This window comes from Trachurus trachurus, assembly GCF_905171665.1.
Source record: "Trachurus trachurus genome assembly, contig: scaffold_193_arrow_ctg1, whole genome shotgun sequence".
Taxonomy (NCBI): Eukaryota; Metazoa; Chordata; class Actinopteri; order Carangiformes; family Carangidae; genus Trachurus; species Trachurus trachurus.
In genome coordinates this window covers 5,301-22,371 of record NW_028155195.1, presented here as the reverse complement: position 1 = coordinate 22,371, position 17,071 = coordinate 5,301, and the positions used below count along the sequence as shown (strand labels likewise).

General features: G+C 39.9%; 1 protein-coding gene across 1 annotated transcript; it reads left to right on the top strand.

Moving 5' to 3' along the window:
- Positions 1–1,551: 1,551 nt before the first annotated feature.
- Positions 1,552–6,831, top strand: LOC311008004 (uncharacterized protein). Its single transcript, XM_084001435.1, has 5 exons — positions 1,552–1,790; positions 2,583–2,692; positions 3,310–3,405; positions 3,660–3,752; positions 6,511–6,831. Exons 1-5 carry the CDS (start codon positions 1,724–1,726, stop codon positions 6,526–6,528), a joined length of 384 nt encoding a protein of 127 aa, XP_083857561.1. The 5' UTR covers positions 1,552–1,723; the 3' UTR covers positions 6,529–6,831.
- The last annotated feature ends 10,240 nt before the right edge of the window (positions 6,832–17,071 follow it).

The following is a 17,071-nucleotide window of genomic DNA, read 5'->3' as shown; positions in this document are numbered from 1 at the left end:
AACCAAAATTAGTTGCAAATAGACGTTCTGCTAGGCCTTGATCTGGACGTATATATGACAACCAGAATTAGTTGATATATGACATTGAGACTATACGTCTGGCCTGGCCTGGTTCTGGACGTCTATAGACAACCAAATTGAGTTACAAATAGACGTTCTGCTATGCCTTGATCTGAACGTCAATATGACAGCCAGAATTAGTTGATATATGACATTGAGACTATACGTCCAGCCTGGCCCGGTTCTGGATGTCTATAGACAACCAACCAAAATGAGTTGTAAATAGACGTTCTGCTAGGCCTTGATCTGAACGTCAATACGACAGCCAGAATTAGTTGATATATGACATGGAGAATATATGTCCAGCCTGGCCCGGCTCTGGACGTCTAAGCAAAATGAGTTACAAATAGATATTCTGCTAGGCCTTGATCTGGACGTCTATGACAGCCAGAATTAGTTGATATATGACATTGAGACTATACGTCCAGCCTGACCCGGTCCTGGACGTCAATAGACAACCAAAAGGAGTTACAATGATGTTCTGCTAAAAGATTATTTATAATTACTTGTATAACTCTAATGTTTATGAAGTAAATTTAGTGTTTTTGAAAGTGTGCAAAGGCCAATGAAATTACAGGAATGTCCTGTAAGGATTATGGTGGATTTCATTTATTTGAAAGGGAGAAAAACCAGCACACTCTGAATATAAGATCCTTTGGTGATCTTTAATGTAGGACAGGCAGGTAGACGTTTCGACCGTAGTCTTTTTCAATGTGAAAAAAAATGTGATTTCATTTATTTCACATTTTGTAAATGAAACATTACTATCTTTCTCTGTTTTATTTAAGCACATGAAAGTATATCTGTATAAATGTGGAGCTTTTACCAAGGTAATCTCTGTTTACAGTTCATGGTTTTTGTGCACTTTAATATTTAAATTTTTCTAATTCTGGATGTAAATATAGGAAACTTTTTTTGCATTGCTGCCAATTCACCGACAGAGTTGCCTTGGGTGCTAGCCCCAGAGCAGCTTGTATATCAGTAAAACGAATATACTGTATGGACAAGGGTCCTCAATTCAATAAAAGTGCATGGCAGATCCCTGGTAGAACATGGAAGCAAGAATCAGGTTTGAAGCTTGACCCAGCTGTGGATGTTGTCTTCATTTCTACATGTGTGAACCAGTGTGAGCCCAGAACTTCATAATACATCATTCAAAATATTCAATCAAAAAACATGCATGGAGTGCCGCATCTTTGTCTCTTGTCTCTACCTCTGGTGCTCTTCATTGTCAGAAACACTTAATTCAAAATGTATTCAATAAATTAATGAAAAATACAATGTTTCACTTATTTAATTTAATTCATGTATTTAAAAAGGACAATGTACATAACATCAGCTCTTTTCTCTTTTGATCATGAAGGAATCAATGAATGATATTAACTAAATGCACACATTTATTGGTTTTAAGCACATATAAAAAACGTTTAAGTATTTCCCCCCCCTATTACTATGTAACCATAGTAAACAACACCCATTGGCTGTCTCAACCTGAGCATTTGACCGTGATTGGTTAGTTTGACTGTCATCACAGCGCGGCCAATGGGCGCGCCTTTCCGTCAAATTTGAAAATACGCGCTACAGCAGCTGGGAAATGGTAACCGCGACAATGCGCATCACCGTCATGTGGATTTTTTTATGCCATGGATAAACGGATAAAGGCATGGACAAACCGTCGGGCGGAACCTGGTCAAGACCAAGTGAATTTAAATTCTTCAAAAAAGGAACAGGTAAGATAATATTCCTCTGTTATTATTGTGACGTTTGTTTGTGTGCCATCGGTTTCAGTAGCTCCGTGTGTGAGTGTGTGCGTGCGTGTGTGTGTGTGTGTGTGTCTGTGTTTGTGTGTGCCTTTGTGTGTGTGTGTCTGCGGGCGGGGTAACGGACGTGGAACGCCGATTGTAATTGCGACCGTGGCAGTATTTTTTTCCTGCATCTTACTAAGGTGAGGACGATATTGCAACCAGTGCAGCTTCATTAACGTGTGTGTTGAGATGAAAAATTACCTGCCATTAGCACATGAGCTATACTAACAGTTTCACAATGTATTAAGTAGCGAATTTCAGTGTATGTTGCTACCAGGTCTGAAGTCTGCAGGTAAATGAATAGAGTCGGTGAATAACAGAAAAGTGACTGTCATATACAGGTAATACTCAGAAAATTAGAATATCGTGAAAACGTTCATTCATTTAAGTAATTCAACTTAAAAGGTGAAATGAATATATTATTTAGACTCATAACAGGCATTGCAAGATATTTCAAGCTTTTATTTGTTAGAATTTTGATTATTATGGCTTACAGCTTATGAAAACCCCAAAATCAGAATCTCAAAAAATTTGAATATCGTGAAAAAGTTCAATGTTGTAGCTCAAATTGTCAGCCAATTAATCCAAAACACCTGCAAAGGGTTCCTGAGCCTTTAAAAGCTCTCTGTCTGGTTCAGTACAGTTCGCAATCATGGGGAAGTGAATGAACTTTTTCACGATATTCTAATTTTCTGAGTATTACCTGTACTTGTACAGTTACAGAGGATGAGGAGAGGAGCAGCAGAACAGCAGATGTTTCCTGCACAACCTTCACTTCATCTGGACTGAGTTGTTTCCAGTCTGCTGCTCATGGTCCCCTCGGACTGGTAAGTAATTGTCTAACTAATACTAATAATAGGCTATTACTAAAGGGACAGTTCACCCAAAATTCAAATTTCACTCCATCTACTCACCCTCATGTCAAGAGCTGTGAGAATTTTCAGAGTCCTTCGTTCCTTCTCTGAGTTACAGGGGGGTCCGCAAAAAATGAAATAAGTCTATATTTTAAGCTTGTTTGTAGCGGAAGCTCCCAGTGTCTCAGTTCACTGCTCTTCCATTGACCGGCGGAAAAATTTCTCATGTGGGGGCTTCAATACAAGAGGGACATTACAGACGAGCAGTATGGAGGTATTTGGATGTTTTTTGGTGTGTCTCTGTGGACGAAAAAAGTTGGTTGACAACCATTATATGGACAAATACTGCTGCATGGACCCCCCCCCCCGTAACTCAGAGAAGGAGCAGAGGACTCTGAAAATTCCCACAGCTCTTAGTCAACATGAGGGTGAGTAGATAATGAGGGAAATTTGAATTTTGGGCGAACTATCCCTATAATTCTAAACTGGAAACAACCTCTTTTTTCCTGGCCATTGAAGAAAACAACATTAACTGATATGAGATGGAGTAGCATTAAATTCTACTAGGCACAACCTTCATCTCTTTCCAGTCTGCTGAGATCAAGAACTGCGCGGCAAGATGGTGTGATGCTGTTTTGGGGACTTCAAAATATCAACAACTTCACTTTATGTCTTACTTCAGCCTGGTAGGTAGTGCTCTTCATTCACATATAATTCCACCTGATACGAAGAGATGTCCTCATTGGTTTTGTGTTTAGGTTCACATGAGGTTTCTAAATTTCCCTGTAGGGACCAATAAAATATCTATATCTGTTTATGTAAACACTGATGTGTGCAGGGTAGATCACCGTTCAAGAACCTCCCCACATGACAAATATCCCAAAGTACTAGATGTGAAATATGACTGAATATTCTTTATGTCCAACTGTATTTTACACAGCCAAGGACCCACAGCAGTGCTTCACCTGTGAGATCATCATGCTGGAGAACCACAAGAGAGCAAAAGATGATGGGGAGTTCAGCACACAAACAGGTAGGAAAACAGACCAAGATCTACACCAAATGCAGTTTTGTTTCTAAATTTTTTCATACAGTAAAACCTATTTCAGATTAATTCAGTTTTATTTGTATAGCACCTCCCCCTACATAAGTAATGAACAAACTAGGAATTAAACACAAACACAGATACACACACATTGAGATGAAACAGCTAACGCTTTCAATACAGTTACAGATTACCGTATTACTGTTTAAATTTTAATCATCACATCTCTGATGAATGTGTGTTATGTTCAAGTCAAAACTAGATGGAAGGCGACAGCCCTGCTCTATAGAATTTTCCTTCCAACACTTTTTTACACCCAAGATAGTGACTATGGCCCCCCCTCATTTATCAAACTTGTGTAGGATCTGATGAAGAACAGTCAGCATATACCAGGTGTCAGGGGTTCAACTCCTCTCACTGGAGGAAATTTCTCTGGCGTCTCTGTTCTATTCTGATTTGTACTGTTCTGACAATAATAGTCATTGATGAGCATCTATCTGCCAGACCACGCATTGTTTGTAATTCACCTCAGTTGCTCAAAATAAGTGGAATTCAATTTCCAACAAGTGCAGTGTAGCTGTTGTGCCCCGTCCACTAACATTTAAGAAAATAGAGAGGTCCTGAGTTTGGTTTTAAAAGAACACAGTAATGGAGAAAGTCATAAAATTAGTAGGTAAACTGTTTTAGGTGGATAAATATTAAAAGCCATCTTTACTTGCAGAGTTGGAGATTTCCAACTGGCAGTCTGCTGGGGTTTTAAACTGTCTTTGATGTACTGTGTAGCCAGACCAGGAGCTGCTTTGTTGACCAAGAGTAGGTTTTTTGAATTGAAAACGACATGTAGCATGTTGATGTTACTGGTATTGAGTCTGGACTCCAGGTATTCACAGATCTGGGGTCTGTTTCACAAAGCAGGTTTAGTGAAAACTCTTGAGTCTGTTAACCCTGAAATGAGGCAAACTCTGGGTTTTCCGTTTCAGAAAGGGAGGTAACTCAAACCAGGTAAAGAGGAGTAACTCCAGCCCGTTTCACAAAGAGAGGTAACTGAAACTCAGAGTCAGTTACTATGGCAACCTCCAACGCACACGTGAACCTAACCTGGTTGGGAGCAGGTTTTCTCCAACTAACCCTGAGTTTCTCCTTTTTATCTGAAGCTGCAGACTGAAAGCAACGGCTGACAGTACGTGATGTTTTATTCTCCATGAGGATTTGTTTGATCGTTCCCGTTGTTCTGCACCGTCACTTTGTCTCAACAACCCTCACATGACACAACATGGACACGCACACAGAAGAAAATTGCTCTTCTCTCTCTCTCTCTTATTTTTTTCGTTGCAGATCGATCCACTTCTGGATTATTTCCAGGTGTGATTGATGACTACACGCACAGCCCCGTCACGTTATCATGGAGACAAACTGACAAACTGAACTTAACATATCAAACGCACATTTGGAGTTGCACCTGCTCAAACACACAATGTTGAATAACTCTCCAGATGTATTTTTATAGATTAATACTCACGTAATGTCCCGCGGTGTGAAGGTACGGGGGGGGGGGGGGGGGGGGGGGGTCGCGTCTGCGTCAGCATTCATACGTCAATCCACCATGAGAGGTGGGAGGGGCAACGTTTTTTTTTTTGCCGGTTGCCATGGTGAATCACGTTATCTTTGTTCCATTGATGAGGGCTTTCCATCTCCCCGTTACTCAGAGTTGATTGAACTAACTGTTATCACCTGTTCTGAAACCCACAACTCTGAGTTTCCTATCTCAGAGTAGATCAACTCAGAGTTCAGGACTAGGCTCAGAGTTTGTTGAACCTGCTTTGTGACACGGACCCCAGGTTTAGTGAAGACTCTGAGTCTATTACCGTAACCCTGCGAGGCAAACTCTGGGTTTTCCGTGTCACAAAGGGAGGCGAGTCAAAACCGGAGAAAGAGGAGTAACTCCAGCCCGTTTCACAAAGAGAGTAACAGCTCTGAGTCAGTTACTATGGCAACACACTCCGTGAACCTAACCTGGTCGGGAGCAGGTTTTCTCCAACTAACCCTGAGTTTCTCCTTTTTATCTGAAGCTGCAGACTGAAAGCAGCGGCTGACAGGACGTGATGTTTTATTCTCCATGAGGATTTGTTTGATCGTTCCCGTTGTTCTGCACCCTCAGTTTATCTGAACAACCCTCACATGACACCACACAGACACTTCTCTCTCTCTTAATTTTTTTTTTTGTAGTGTGTGTGTTCACTCCACTGTGAGAAGTGGGAGGGGTGAGGCTTTTTTTTGCTGGTTACCATGGTGAATCCTGTTATCTTTGTTCCATTGATGAGGGCTTTTCATCTCCCCGTAACTCAGGGTCAAGTTACTCAGAGTTGAATGAACTAACTGTTATCACCTGTTCTGAAACACAAAACTCTGAATTCTGAGTTTAGGATTAGACTCAGAGTTTGTTGAACCTGCTTTGTGAAATGCACCCCTGCTGTCTTTGTTTCTCCTTGTTCATATGAATTAAGTTTTCTGCCATCTAGTGGTTACTTTTTTCCACGCGAGTGTATGCGTTCTATCTTTCATCAGGTGTAAAGCACAACTTAAATAGCCTATCTTTGCTAGTTTGAGACTGGTGCAGTGTGGCACAACTTAGGTTGGACATTAGAATGCAGCAAAGGATGCCAGAGCATTATTTGTACGCATAATTTAAATAATATAAAAAACTAATTTTTTTTTCTCCCCTCTTCTCTTCCCTACATGCACCAAGGAGCCAGCTGAATACTAGCAATTGGAAGGTGGACGTCTCTTCATCTGCTTCATCTGCTGCATGACTTCTGGTATAGAATCATTGACCTCTGTGATGTTTTAATTTTACTCGTTATTACATTGCATTGTGTAATTGTTTTGAACAACTGTTTGTGAACAGTAGTTTGTTGTAAATTTAAAGCTGAATACATTACACAGGCAATGATGTTGTGTATTTTACTTTTAATTAAGTTGAGCTGAAAGTCTTATTGACCTATCAAATGCATTTATATTCCTCCATTATATTATATTTATGAGAAATGTAACAGTTTGATCTGAATCATTAAATAGTGCAGTAAGTATGTTTTATTGTAGTCATGATTTGCATTTGAAATCTTTAAAGTAGCAGTTTTTCCTCCTGAAATAATGTCTTCTGGATGTTTAATAATTATGTCTTGAAAACGTTTTCTTTTTGTCGATGTTTGTGTCGATGTGTTTGATTTGTTTATAATTTCCTCCTGTGTTGTACACAAAAGGAGATGCCTTTGTTGCGTTTTTTGCTTTATATTTTATTATTATTTTATAATAAAAATAATTTAAAAAAAATAAAGCGTATTTTAATGACGTCCATATAACATCCAAGATAACACATCTACACAACGTCTAGAAAAGACATAATAAAAACGTTCATTCTGGCTCCTTAAATGACGTCTTCTGGAAGTTTGATAATTACATCCTGACAACGTATTTTAATGACGTCTACATAACATCAACAATAAAACGTATATCCAACGTTCAGAAAAGACGTAATAAAAACCTTCATTCTGACTCCTCTGAAGACGTCTTCTGGATGTTCAAAAATTATGTCCTGAAAACGTATTTTAATGACGTCTATATGACATCTAAAATACACATCTATTCAACGTCTAGAAAAGACGTAATAAAAACTTTCATTCTGGCTCCTCTAAAGACTTCTTTTGGATGTTCAATAATTACGTCTTTAAAACGTATTTTAATGACGTCTATATGACATCTAAAATACACATCTATTAAACGTCTAGAAAAGACGTAATAAAAACTTTCATTCTGGCTCCTCTGAAGAAGTCTTCTGGACGTTCAATAATTACGTCCCGAAACGTATTTTAATGACGTCTATATGACATCTAAAATACACATCTATTCAACGTCTAGAAAAGACGTAATAAAAACTTTCATTCTGGCTCCTCTGAAGACGTCTTCTGGACGTTCGGAAAACACGTCTTTTCGACGTATTTTGGACCACTTTTTGCTCACTGGGGATATATCCGAGTTTGGAGAAATTTTAATTTTTGGTAAAAAAAAAAAAAAAATTTGGTAAAAAAAAGACGACAGGCGCGTACCTGTCGTCTTTTTAAAATCGCCTGTTTGGTTTTTGGTCATTTTCTCCAAAACCACCGGCCCGATTTCAACCAAACCTTCTGCGTTGGACTCCCCTCGGACCCCCAGATGATATATCCGAGTTTGGAGAAATTTGGAGAAATTTTAATTTTTGGTCAAAAAAAAAAAAAAAATTGGTCAAAAAAAAAAACGACAGGCGCGTACCTGTCGTCTTTTTAAAATCGCCTGTTTGGTTTTTGGTCATTTTCTCCAAAACCACCGGCCCGATTTCAACCAAACCTTCTGCGTTGGACTCCCCTCGGACCCCCAGATGATATATCCGAGTTTGGAGAAATTTGGAGAAATTTTAATTTTTGGTCAAAAAAAAAAAAAAAATTGTCAAAAAAAGACGACAGGCGCGTACCTGTCGTCTTTTTAAAATCGCCTGTTTGGTTTTTGGTCATTTTCTCCAAAACCACCGGCCCGATTTCAACCAAACCTTCTGCGTTGGACTCCCCTCGGACCCCCAGATGATATATCCGAGTTTGGAGAAATTTTAATTTTTGGTCAAAAAAAAAAAAAAATTTGGTCAAAAAAAGACGACAGGCGCGTACCTGTCGTCTTTTTAAAATCGCCTGTTTGGTTTTTGGTCATTTTCTCCAAAACCACCGGCCCGATTTCAACCAAACCTTCTGCGTTGGACTCCCCTCGGACCCCCAGATGATATATCCGAGTTTGGAGAAATTTTAATTTTTGGTCAAAAAAAAAAAAAAATTGGTCAAAAAAAGACGACAGGCGCGTACCTGTCATCTTTTTAAAATCGCCTGTTTGGTTTTTGGTCATTTTCTCCAAAACCACCGGCCCGATTTCAACCAAACCTTCTGCGTTGGACTCCCCTCGGACCCCCAGATGATATATCCGAGTTTGGAGAAATTTTAATTTTTGGTCAAAAAAAAAAAAAAAATGGTCAAAAAAAGACGACAGGCGCGTACCTGTCGTCTTTTTAAAATCGCCTGTTTGGTTTTTGGTCATTTTCTCCAAAACCACCGGCCCGATTTCAACCAAACCTTCTGCGTTGGACTCCCCTCGGACCCCCAGATGATATATCCGAGTTTGGAGAAATTTGGAGAAATTTTAATTTTTGGTCAAAAAAAAAAAAAAAATTGGTAAAAAAAAAAACGACAGGCGCGTACCTGTCGTCTTTTTAAAATCGCCTGTTTGGTTTTTGGTCATTTTCTCCAAAACCACCGGCCCGATTTCAACCAAACCTACTGCGTTGGACTCCCCTCGGACCCCCAGATGATATATCCGAGTTTGGAGAAATTTTAATTTTTGGTCAAAAAAAAAAAAAAAATTGGTAAAAAAAAGACGACAGGCGCGTACCTGTCGTCTTTTTAAAATCGCCTGTTTGGTTTTTGGTCATTTTCTCCAAAACCACCGGCCCGATTTCAACCAAACCTTCTGCGTTGGACTCCCCTCGGACCCCCAGATGATATATCCGAGTTTGGAGAAATTTTAATTTTTGGTCAAAAAAAAAAAAAAATTGGTCAAAAAAAGACGACAGGCGCGTACCTGTCGTCTTTTTAAAATCGCCTGTTTGGTTTTTGGTCATTTTCTCCAAAACCACCGGCCCGATTTCAACCAAACCTTCTGCGTTGGACTCCCCTCGGACCCCCAGATGATATATCCGAGTTTGGAGAAATTTGGAGAAATTTTAATTTTTGGTCAAAAAAAAAAAAAAAAATGGTAAAAAAAAAAAACGACAGGCGCGTACCTGTCGTCTTTTTAAAATCGCCTGTTTGGTTTCTGGTCATTTTCTCCAAAACCACCGGCCCGATTTCAACCAAACCTACTGCGTTGGACTCCCCTCGGACCCCCAGATGATATATCCGAGTTTGGAGAAATTTTAATTTTTGGTCAAAAAAAAAAAAAAATTGGTCAAAAAAAGACGACAGGCGCGTACCTGTTGTCTTTTTAAAATCGCCTGTTTGGTTTTTGGTCATTTTCTCCAAAACCACCGGCCCGATTTCAACCAAACCTTCTGCGTTGGACTCCCCTCGGACCCCCAGATGATATATCCGAGTTTGGAGAAATTTGGAGAAATTTTAATTTTTGGTCAAAAAAAAAAAAAAAAATGGGAAAAAAAAAAAACGACAGGCGCGTACCTGTCGTCTTTTTAAAATCGCCTGTTTGGTTTCTGGTCATTTTCTCCAAAACCACCGGCCCGATTTCAACCAAACCTACTGCGTTGGACTCCCCTCGGACCCCCAGATGATATATCCGAGTTTGGAGAAATTTTAATTTTTGGTCAAAAAAAAAAAAAAAATTGGTCAAAAAAAGACGACAGGCGCGTACCTGTCGTCTTTTTAAAATCGCCTGTTTGGTTTTTGGTCATTTTCTCCAAAACCACCGGCCCGATTTCAACCAAACCTTCTGCGTTGGACTCCCCTCGGACCCCCAGATGATATATCCGAGTTTGGAGAAATTTGGAGAAATTTTAATTTTTGGTCAAAAAAAAAAAAAAAAATTGGTCAAAAAAAAAAAACGACAGGCGCGTACCTGTCGTCTTTTTAAAATCGCCTGTTTGGTTTTTGGTCATTTTCTCCAAAACCACCGGCCCGATTTCAACCAAACCTTCTGCGTTGGACTCCCCTCGGACCCCCAGATGATATATCCGAGTTTGGAGAAATTTGGAGAAATTTTAATTTTTGGTCAAAAAAAAAAAAAATTGTCAAAAAAAGACGACAGGCGCGTACCTGTCGTCTTTTTAAAATCGCCTGTTTGGTTTTTGGTCATTTTCTCCAAAACCACCGGCCCGATTTCAACCAAACCTTCTGCGTTGGACTCCCCTCGGACCCCCAGATGATATATCCGAGTTTGGAGAAATTTTAATTTTTGGTAAAAAAAAAAAAAAAAATTGGTCAAAAAAAGACGACAGGCGCGTACCTGTCGTCTTTTTAAAATCGCCTGTTTGGTTTTTGGTCATTTTCTCCAAAACCACCGGCCCGATTTCAACCAAACCTTCTGCGTTGGACTCCCCTCGGACCCCCAGATGATATATCCGAGTTTGGAGAAATTTTAATTTTTGGTCAAAAAAAAAAAAAAATTGGTCAAAAAAAGACGACAGGCGCGTACCTGTCGTCTTTTTAAAATCGCCTGTTTGGTTTTTGGTCATTTTCTCCAAAACCACCGGCCCGATTTCAACCAAACCTTCTGCGTTGGACTCCCCTCGGACCCCCAGATGATATATCCGAGTTTGGAGAAATTTGGAGAAATTTTAATTTTTGGTAAAAAAAAAAAAAAAAAATGGTAAAAAAAAAAAACGACAGGCGCGTACCTGTCGTCTTTTTAAAATCGCCTGTTTGGTTTTTGGTCATTTTCTCCAAAACCACCGGCCCGATTTCAACCAAACCTACTGCGTTGGACTCCCCTCGGACCCCCAGATGATATATCCGAGTTTGGAGAAATTTTAATTTTTGGTCAAAAAAAAAAAAAAATTGGTCAAAAAAAGACGACAGGCGCGTACCTGTCGTCTTTTTAAAATCGCCTGTTTGGTTTTTGGTCATTTTCTCCAAAACCACCGGCCCGATTTCAACCAAACCTTCTGCGTTGGACTCCCCTCGGACCCCCAGATGATATATCCGAGTTTGGAGAAATTTGGAGAAATTTTAATTTTTGGTCAAAAAAAAAAAAAAAAATGGTAAAAAAAAAAAACGACAGGCGCGTACCTGTCGTCTTTTTAAAATCGCCTGTTTGGTTTTTGGTCATTTTCTCCAAAACCACCGGCCCGATTTCAACCAAACCTTCTGCGTTGGACTCCCCTCGGACCCCCAGATGATATATCCGAGTTTGGAGAAATTTTAATTTTTGGTCAAAAAAAAAAAAAAAATTGGTCAAAAAAAGACGACAGGCGCGTACCTGTCGTCTTTTTAAAATCGCCTGTTTGGTTTTTGGTCATTTTCTCCAAAACCACCGGCCCGATTTCAACCAAACCTTCTGCGTTGGACTCCCCTCGGACCCCCAGATGATATATCCGAGTTTGGAGAAATTTGGAGAAATTTTAATTTTTGGTCAAAAAAAAAAAAAAAATTGGTCAAAAAAAAAAAAACGACAGGCGCGTACCTGTCGTCTTTTTAAAATCGCCTGTTTGGTTTTTGGTCATTTTCTCCAAAACCACCGGCCCGATTTCAACCAAACCTTCTGCGTTGGACTCCCCTCGGACCCCCAGATGATATATCCGAGTTTGGAGAAATTTGGAGAAATTTTAATTTTTGGTCAAAAAAAAAAAAAATTGTCAAAAAAAGACGACAGGCGCGTACCTGTCGTCTTTTTAAAATCGCCTGTTTGGTTTTTGGTCATTTTCTCCAAAACCACCGGCCCGATTTCAACCAAACCTTCTGCGTTGGACTCCCCTCGGACCCCCAGATGATATATCCGAGTTTGGAGAAATTTTAATTTTTGGTAAAAAAAAAAAAAAAAATTGGTCAAAAAAAGACGACAGGCGCGTACCTGTCGTCTTTTTAAAATCGCCTGTTTGGTTTTTGGTCATTTTCTCCAAAACCACCGGCCCGATTTCAACCAAACCTTCTGCGTTGGACTCCCCTCGGACCCCCAGATGATATATCCGAGTTTGGAGAAATTTGGAGAAATTTTAATTTTTGGTCAAAAAAAAAAAAAAATTGGTCAAAAAAAAAAACGACAGGCGCGTACCTGTCGTCTTTTTAAAATCGCCTGTTTGGTTTTTGGTCATTTTCTCCAAAACCACCGGCCCGATTTCAACCAAACCTTCTGCGTTGGACTCCCCTCGGACCCCCAGATGATATATCCGAGTTTGGAGAAATTTTAATTTTTGGTCAAAAAAAAAAAAAAATTTGGTCAAAAAAAGACGACAGGCGCGTACCTGTCGTCTTTTTAAAATCGCCTGTTTGGTTTTTGGTCATTTTCTCCAAAACCACCGGCCCGATTTCAACCAAACCTTTTGCGTTGGACTCCCCTCGGACCCCCAGATGATATATCCGAGTTTGGAGAAATTTTAATTTTTGGTCAAAAAAAAAAAAAAAATTGGTCAAAAAAAGACGACAGGCGCGTACCTGTCGTCTTTTTAAAATCGCCTGTTTGGTTTTTGGTCATTTTCTCCAAAACCACCGGCCCGATTTCAACCAAACCTTCTGCGTTGGACTCCCCTCGGACCCCCAGATGATATATCCGAGTTTGGAGAAATTTTAATTTTTGGTCAAAAAAAAAAAAAAAAATTGGTCAAAAAAAGACGACAGGCGCGTACCTGTCGTCTTTTTAAAATCGCCTGTTTGGTTTTTGGTCATTTTCTCCAAAACCACCGGCCCGATTTCAACAAAACCTTCTGCGTTGGACTCCCCTCGGACCCCCAGATGATATATCCGAGTTTGGAGAAATTTGGAGAAATTTTAATTTTTGGTCAAAAAAAAAAAAAATTTGGTCAAAAAAAGACGACAGGCTTTTGTCGTCTTTTTAAAATCGCCTGTTTGGCTTTTGGTCATTTTCTCCAAAACCACCGGCCCGATTTCAACCAAACCTTCTGCGTTGGACTCCCCTCGGACCCCCAGATGATATATCCGAGTTTGGAGAAATTTGGAGAAATTTTAATTTTTGGTCAAAAAAAAAAAAAAATTGTCAAAAAAAGACGACAGGCGCGTACCTGTCGTCTTTTTAAAATCGCCTGTTTGGTTTTTGGTCATTTTCTCCAAAACCACCGGCCCGATTTCAACCAAACCTTCTGCGTTGGACTCCCCTCGGACCCCAAGATGATATATCCGAGTTTGGAGAAATTTTAATTTTTGGTCAAAAAAAAAAAAAAATTTGGTCAAAAAAAGACGACAGGCGCGTACCTGTCGTCTTTTTAAAATCGCCTGTTTGGTTTTTGGTCATTTTCTCCAAAACCACCGGCCCGATTTCAACCAAACCTTTTGCGTTGGACTCCCCTCGGACCCCCAGATGATATATCCGAGTTTGGAGAAATTTTAATTTTTGGTCAAAAAAAAAAAAAAAAATTGGTCAAAAAAAGACGACAGGCGCGTACCTGTCGTCTTTTTAAAATCGCCTGTTTGGTTTTTGGTCATTTTCTCCAAAACCACCGGCCCGATTTCAACCAAACCTTTTGCGTTGGACTCCCCTCGGACCCCCAGATGATATATCCGAGTTTGGAGAAATTTTAATTTTTGGTCAAAAAAAAAAAAAAAATTGGTCAAAAAAAGACGACAGGCGCGTACCTGTCGTCTTTTTAAAATCGCCTGTTTGGTTTTTGGTCATTTTCTCCAAAACCACCGGCCCGATTTCAACCAAACCTTCTGCGTTGGACTCCCCTCGGACCCCCAGATGATATATCCGAGTTTGGAGAAATTTTAATTTTTGGTCAAAAAAAAAAAAAAAAATTGGTCAAAAAAAGACGACAGGCGCGTACCTGTCGTCTTTTTAAAATCGCCTGTTTGGTTTTTGGTCATTTTCTCCAAAACCACCGGCCCGATTTCAACAAAACCTTCTGCGTTGGACTCCCCTCGGACCCCCAGATGATATATCCGAGTTTGGAGAAATTTGGAGAAATTTTAATTTTTGGTCAAAAAAAAAAAAAAATTGGTAAAAAAAAGACGACAGGCGCGTACCTGTCGTCTTTTTAAAATCGCCTGTTTGGTTTTTGGTCATTTTCTCCAAAACCACCGGCCCGATTTCAACCAAACCTTCTGCGTTGGACTCCCCTCGGACCCCCAGATGATATATCCGAGTTTGGAGAAATTTGGAGAAATTTTAATTTTTGGTCAAAAAAAAAAAAAAAATTGGTCAAAAAAAAACGACAGGCGCGTACCTGTCGTCTTTTTAAAATCGCCTGTTTGGTTTTTGGTCATTTTCTCCAAAACCACCGGCCCGATTTCAACCAAACCTTCTGCGTTGGACTCCCCTCGGACCCCCAGATGATATATCCGAGTTTGGAGAAATTTGGAGAAATTTTAATTTTTGGTAAAAAAAAAAAAAAAAAATTGTCAAAAAAAGACGACAGGCGCGTACCTGTCGTCTTTTTAAAATCGCCTGTTTGGTTTTTGGTCATTTTCTCCAAAACCACCGGCCCGATTTCAACCAAACCTTCTGCGTTGGACTCCCCTCGGACCCCAGATGATATATCCGAGTTTGGAGAAATTTTAATTTTTGGTCAAAAAAAAAAAAAAATTTGGTCAAAAAAAGACGACAGGCGCGTACCTGTCGTCTTTTTAAAATCGCCTGTTTGGTTTTTGGTCATTTTCTCCAAAACCACCGGCCCGATTTAAACCAAACCTTCTGCGTTGGACTCCCCTCGGACCCCCAGATGATATATCCGAGTTTGGAGAAATTTTAATTTTTGGTCAAAAAAAAAAAAAAAAATTGGTCAAAAAAAGACGACAGGCGCGTACCTGTCGTCTTTTTAAAATCGCCTGTTTGGTTTTTGGTCATTTTCTCCAAAACCACCGGCCCGATTTCAACCAAACCTTCTGCGTTGGACTCCCCTCGGACCCCCAGATGATATATCCGAGTTTGGAGAGAAATTTTAATTTTTGGTCAAAAAAAAAAAAAAAAATTGGTCAAAAAAAGACGACAGGCGCGTACCTGTCGTCTTTTTAAAATCGCCTGTTTGGTTTTTGGTCATTTTCTCCAAAACCACCGGCCCGATTTCAACAAACCTTCTGCGTTGGACTCCCCTCGGACCCCCAGATGATATATCCGAGTTTGGAGAAATTTTAATTTTTGGTCAAAAAAAAAAAAAAAAATTGGTCAAAAAAAGACGACAGGCGCGTACCTGTCGTCTTTTTAAAATCGCCTGTTTGGTTTTTGGTCATTTTCTCCAAAACCACCGGCCCGATTTCAACCAAACCTTCTGCGTTGGACTCCCCTCGGACCCCAGATGACATATCCGAGTTTGGAGAAATTTTAATTTTTGGTCAAAAAAAAAAAAAAAATTGTCAAAAAAAGACGACAGGCGCGTACCTGTCGTCTTTTTAAAATCGCCTGTTTGGTTTTTGGTCATTTTCTCCAAAACCACCGGCCCGATTTCAACCAAACCTTCTGCGTTGGACTCCCCTCGGACCCCCAGATGATATATCCGAGTTTGGAGAAATTTGGAGAAATTTTAATTTTGGTCAAAAAAAAAAAAAAATTGGTCAAAAAAAGACGACAGGCGCGTACCTGTCGTCTTTTTAAAATCGCCTGTTTGGTTTTTGGTCATTTTCTCCAAAACCACCGGCCCGATTTCAACCAAACCTTCTGCGTTGGACTCCCCTCGGACCCCCAGATGATATATCCGAGTTTGGAGAAATTTTAATTTTTGGTCAAAAAAAACAAAAAATTGGTCAAAAAAAACGACAGGCGCGTACCTGTCGTCTTTTAAAATCGCCTGTTTGGTTTTTGGTCATTTTCTCCAAAACCACCGGCCCGATTTCAACCAAACCTTCTGCGTTGGACTCCCCTCGGACCCCCAGATGATATATCCGAGTTTGGAGAAATTTTAATTTTTGGTCAAAAAAAAAAAAAAATTGGTCAAAAAAAGACGACAGGCGCGTACCTGTCGTCTTTTTAAAATCGCCTGTTTGGTTTTTGGTCATTTTCTCCAAACCACCGGCCCGATTTCAACCAAACCTTCTGCGTTGGACTCCCCTCGGACCCCAGATGATATATCCGAGTTTGGAGAAATTTAATTTTTGGTCAAAAAAAAAAAAAATTTGGTCAAAAAAAGACGACAGGCGCGTACCTGTCGTCTTTTTAAAATCGCCTGTTTGGTTTTTGGTCATTTTCTCCAAAACCACCGGCCCGATTTCAACCAAACCTTCTGCGTTGGACTCCCCTCGGACCCCCATATGATATATCCGAGTTTGGAGAAATTTTAAATTTTTGGTCAAAAAAAAAAAAAAAAATTGGTCAAAAAAAGACGACAGGCGCGTACCTGTCGTCTTTTTAAAATCGCCTGTTTGGTTTTTGGTCATTTTCTCCAAACCACCGGCCCGATTTCAACCAAACCTTCTGCGTTGGACTCCCCTCGGACCCCCAGATGATATATCCGAGTTTGGAGAAATTTAATTTTTGGTCAAAAAAAAAAAAAAATTGGTTCAAAAAAGACGACAGGCGCGTACCTGTCGTCTTTTTAAATCGCCTGTTTGGTTTTTGGTCATTTTCTCCAAAACCACCGGCCCGATTTCAACCAACCTTCAGCGTTGGACTCCCCTCGGACCCCC

Bases quoted from the DNA above. Each gene is read 5' to 3' on its own strand.
- LOC311008004 (XM_084001435.1), top strand. From the start codon at position 1,724: ATGGACAAACCGTCGGGCGGAACCTGGTCAAGACCAAGTGAATTTAAA. The intron at 1,791-2,582 runs GTAAGATAATAT...GTACTTGTACAG, and splicing joins ATTCTTCAAAAAAGGAACAG to TTACAGAGGATGAGGAGAGG. The intron at 2,693-3,309 runs GTAAGTAATTGT...ATCTCTTTCCAG, and splicing joins CTCATGGTCCCCTCGGACTG to TCTGCTGAGATCAAGAACTG.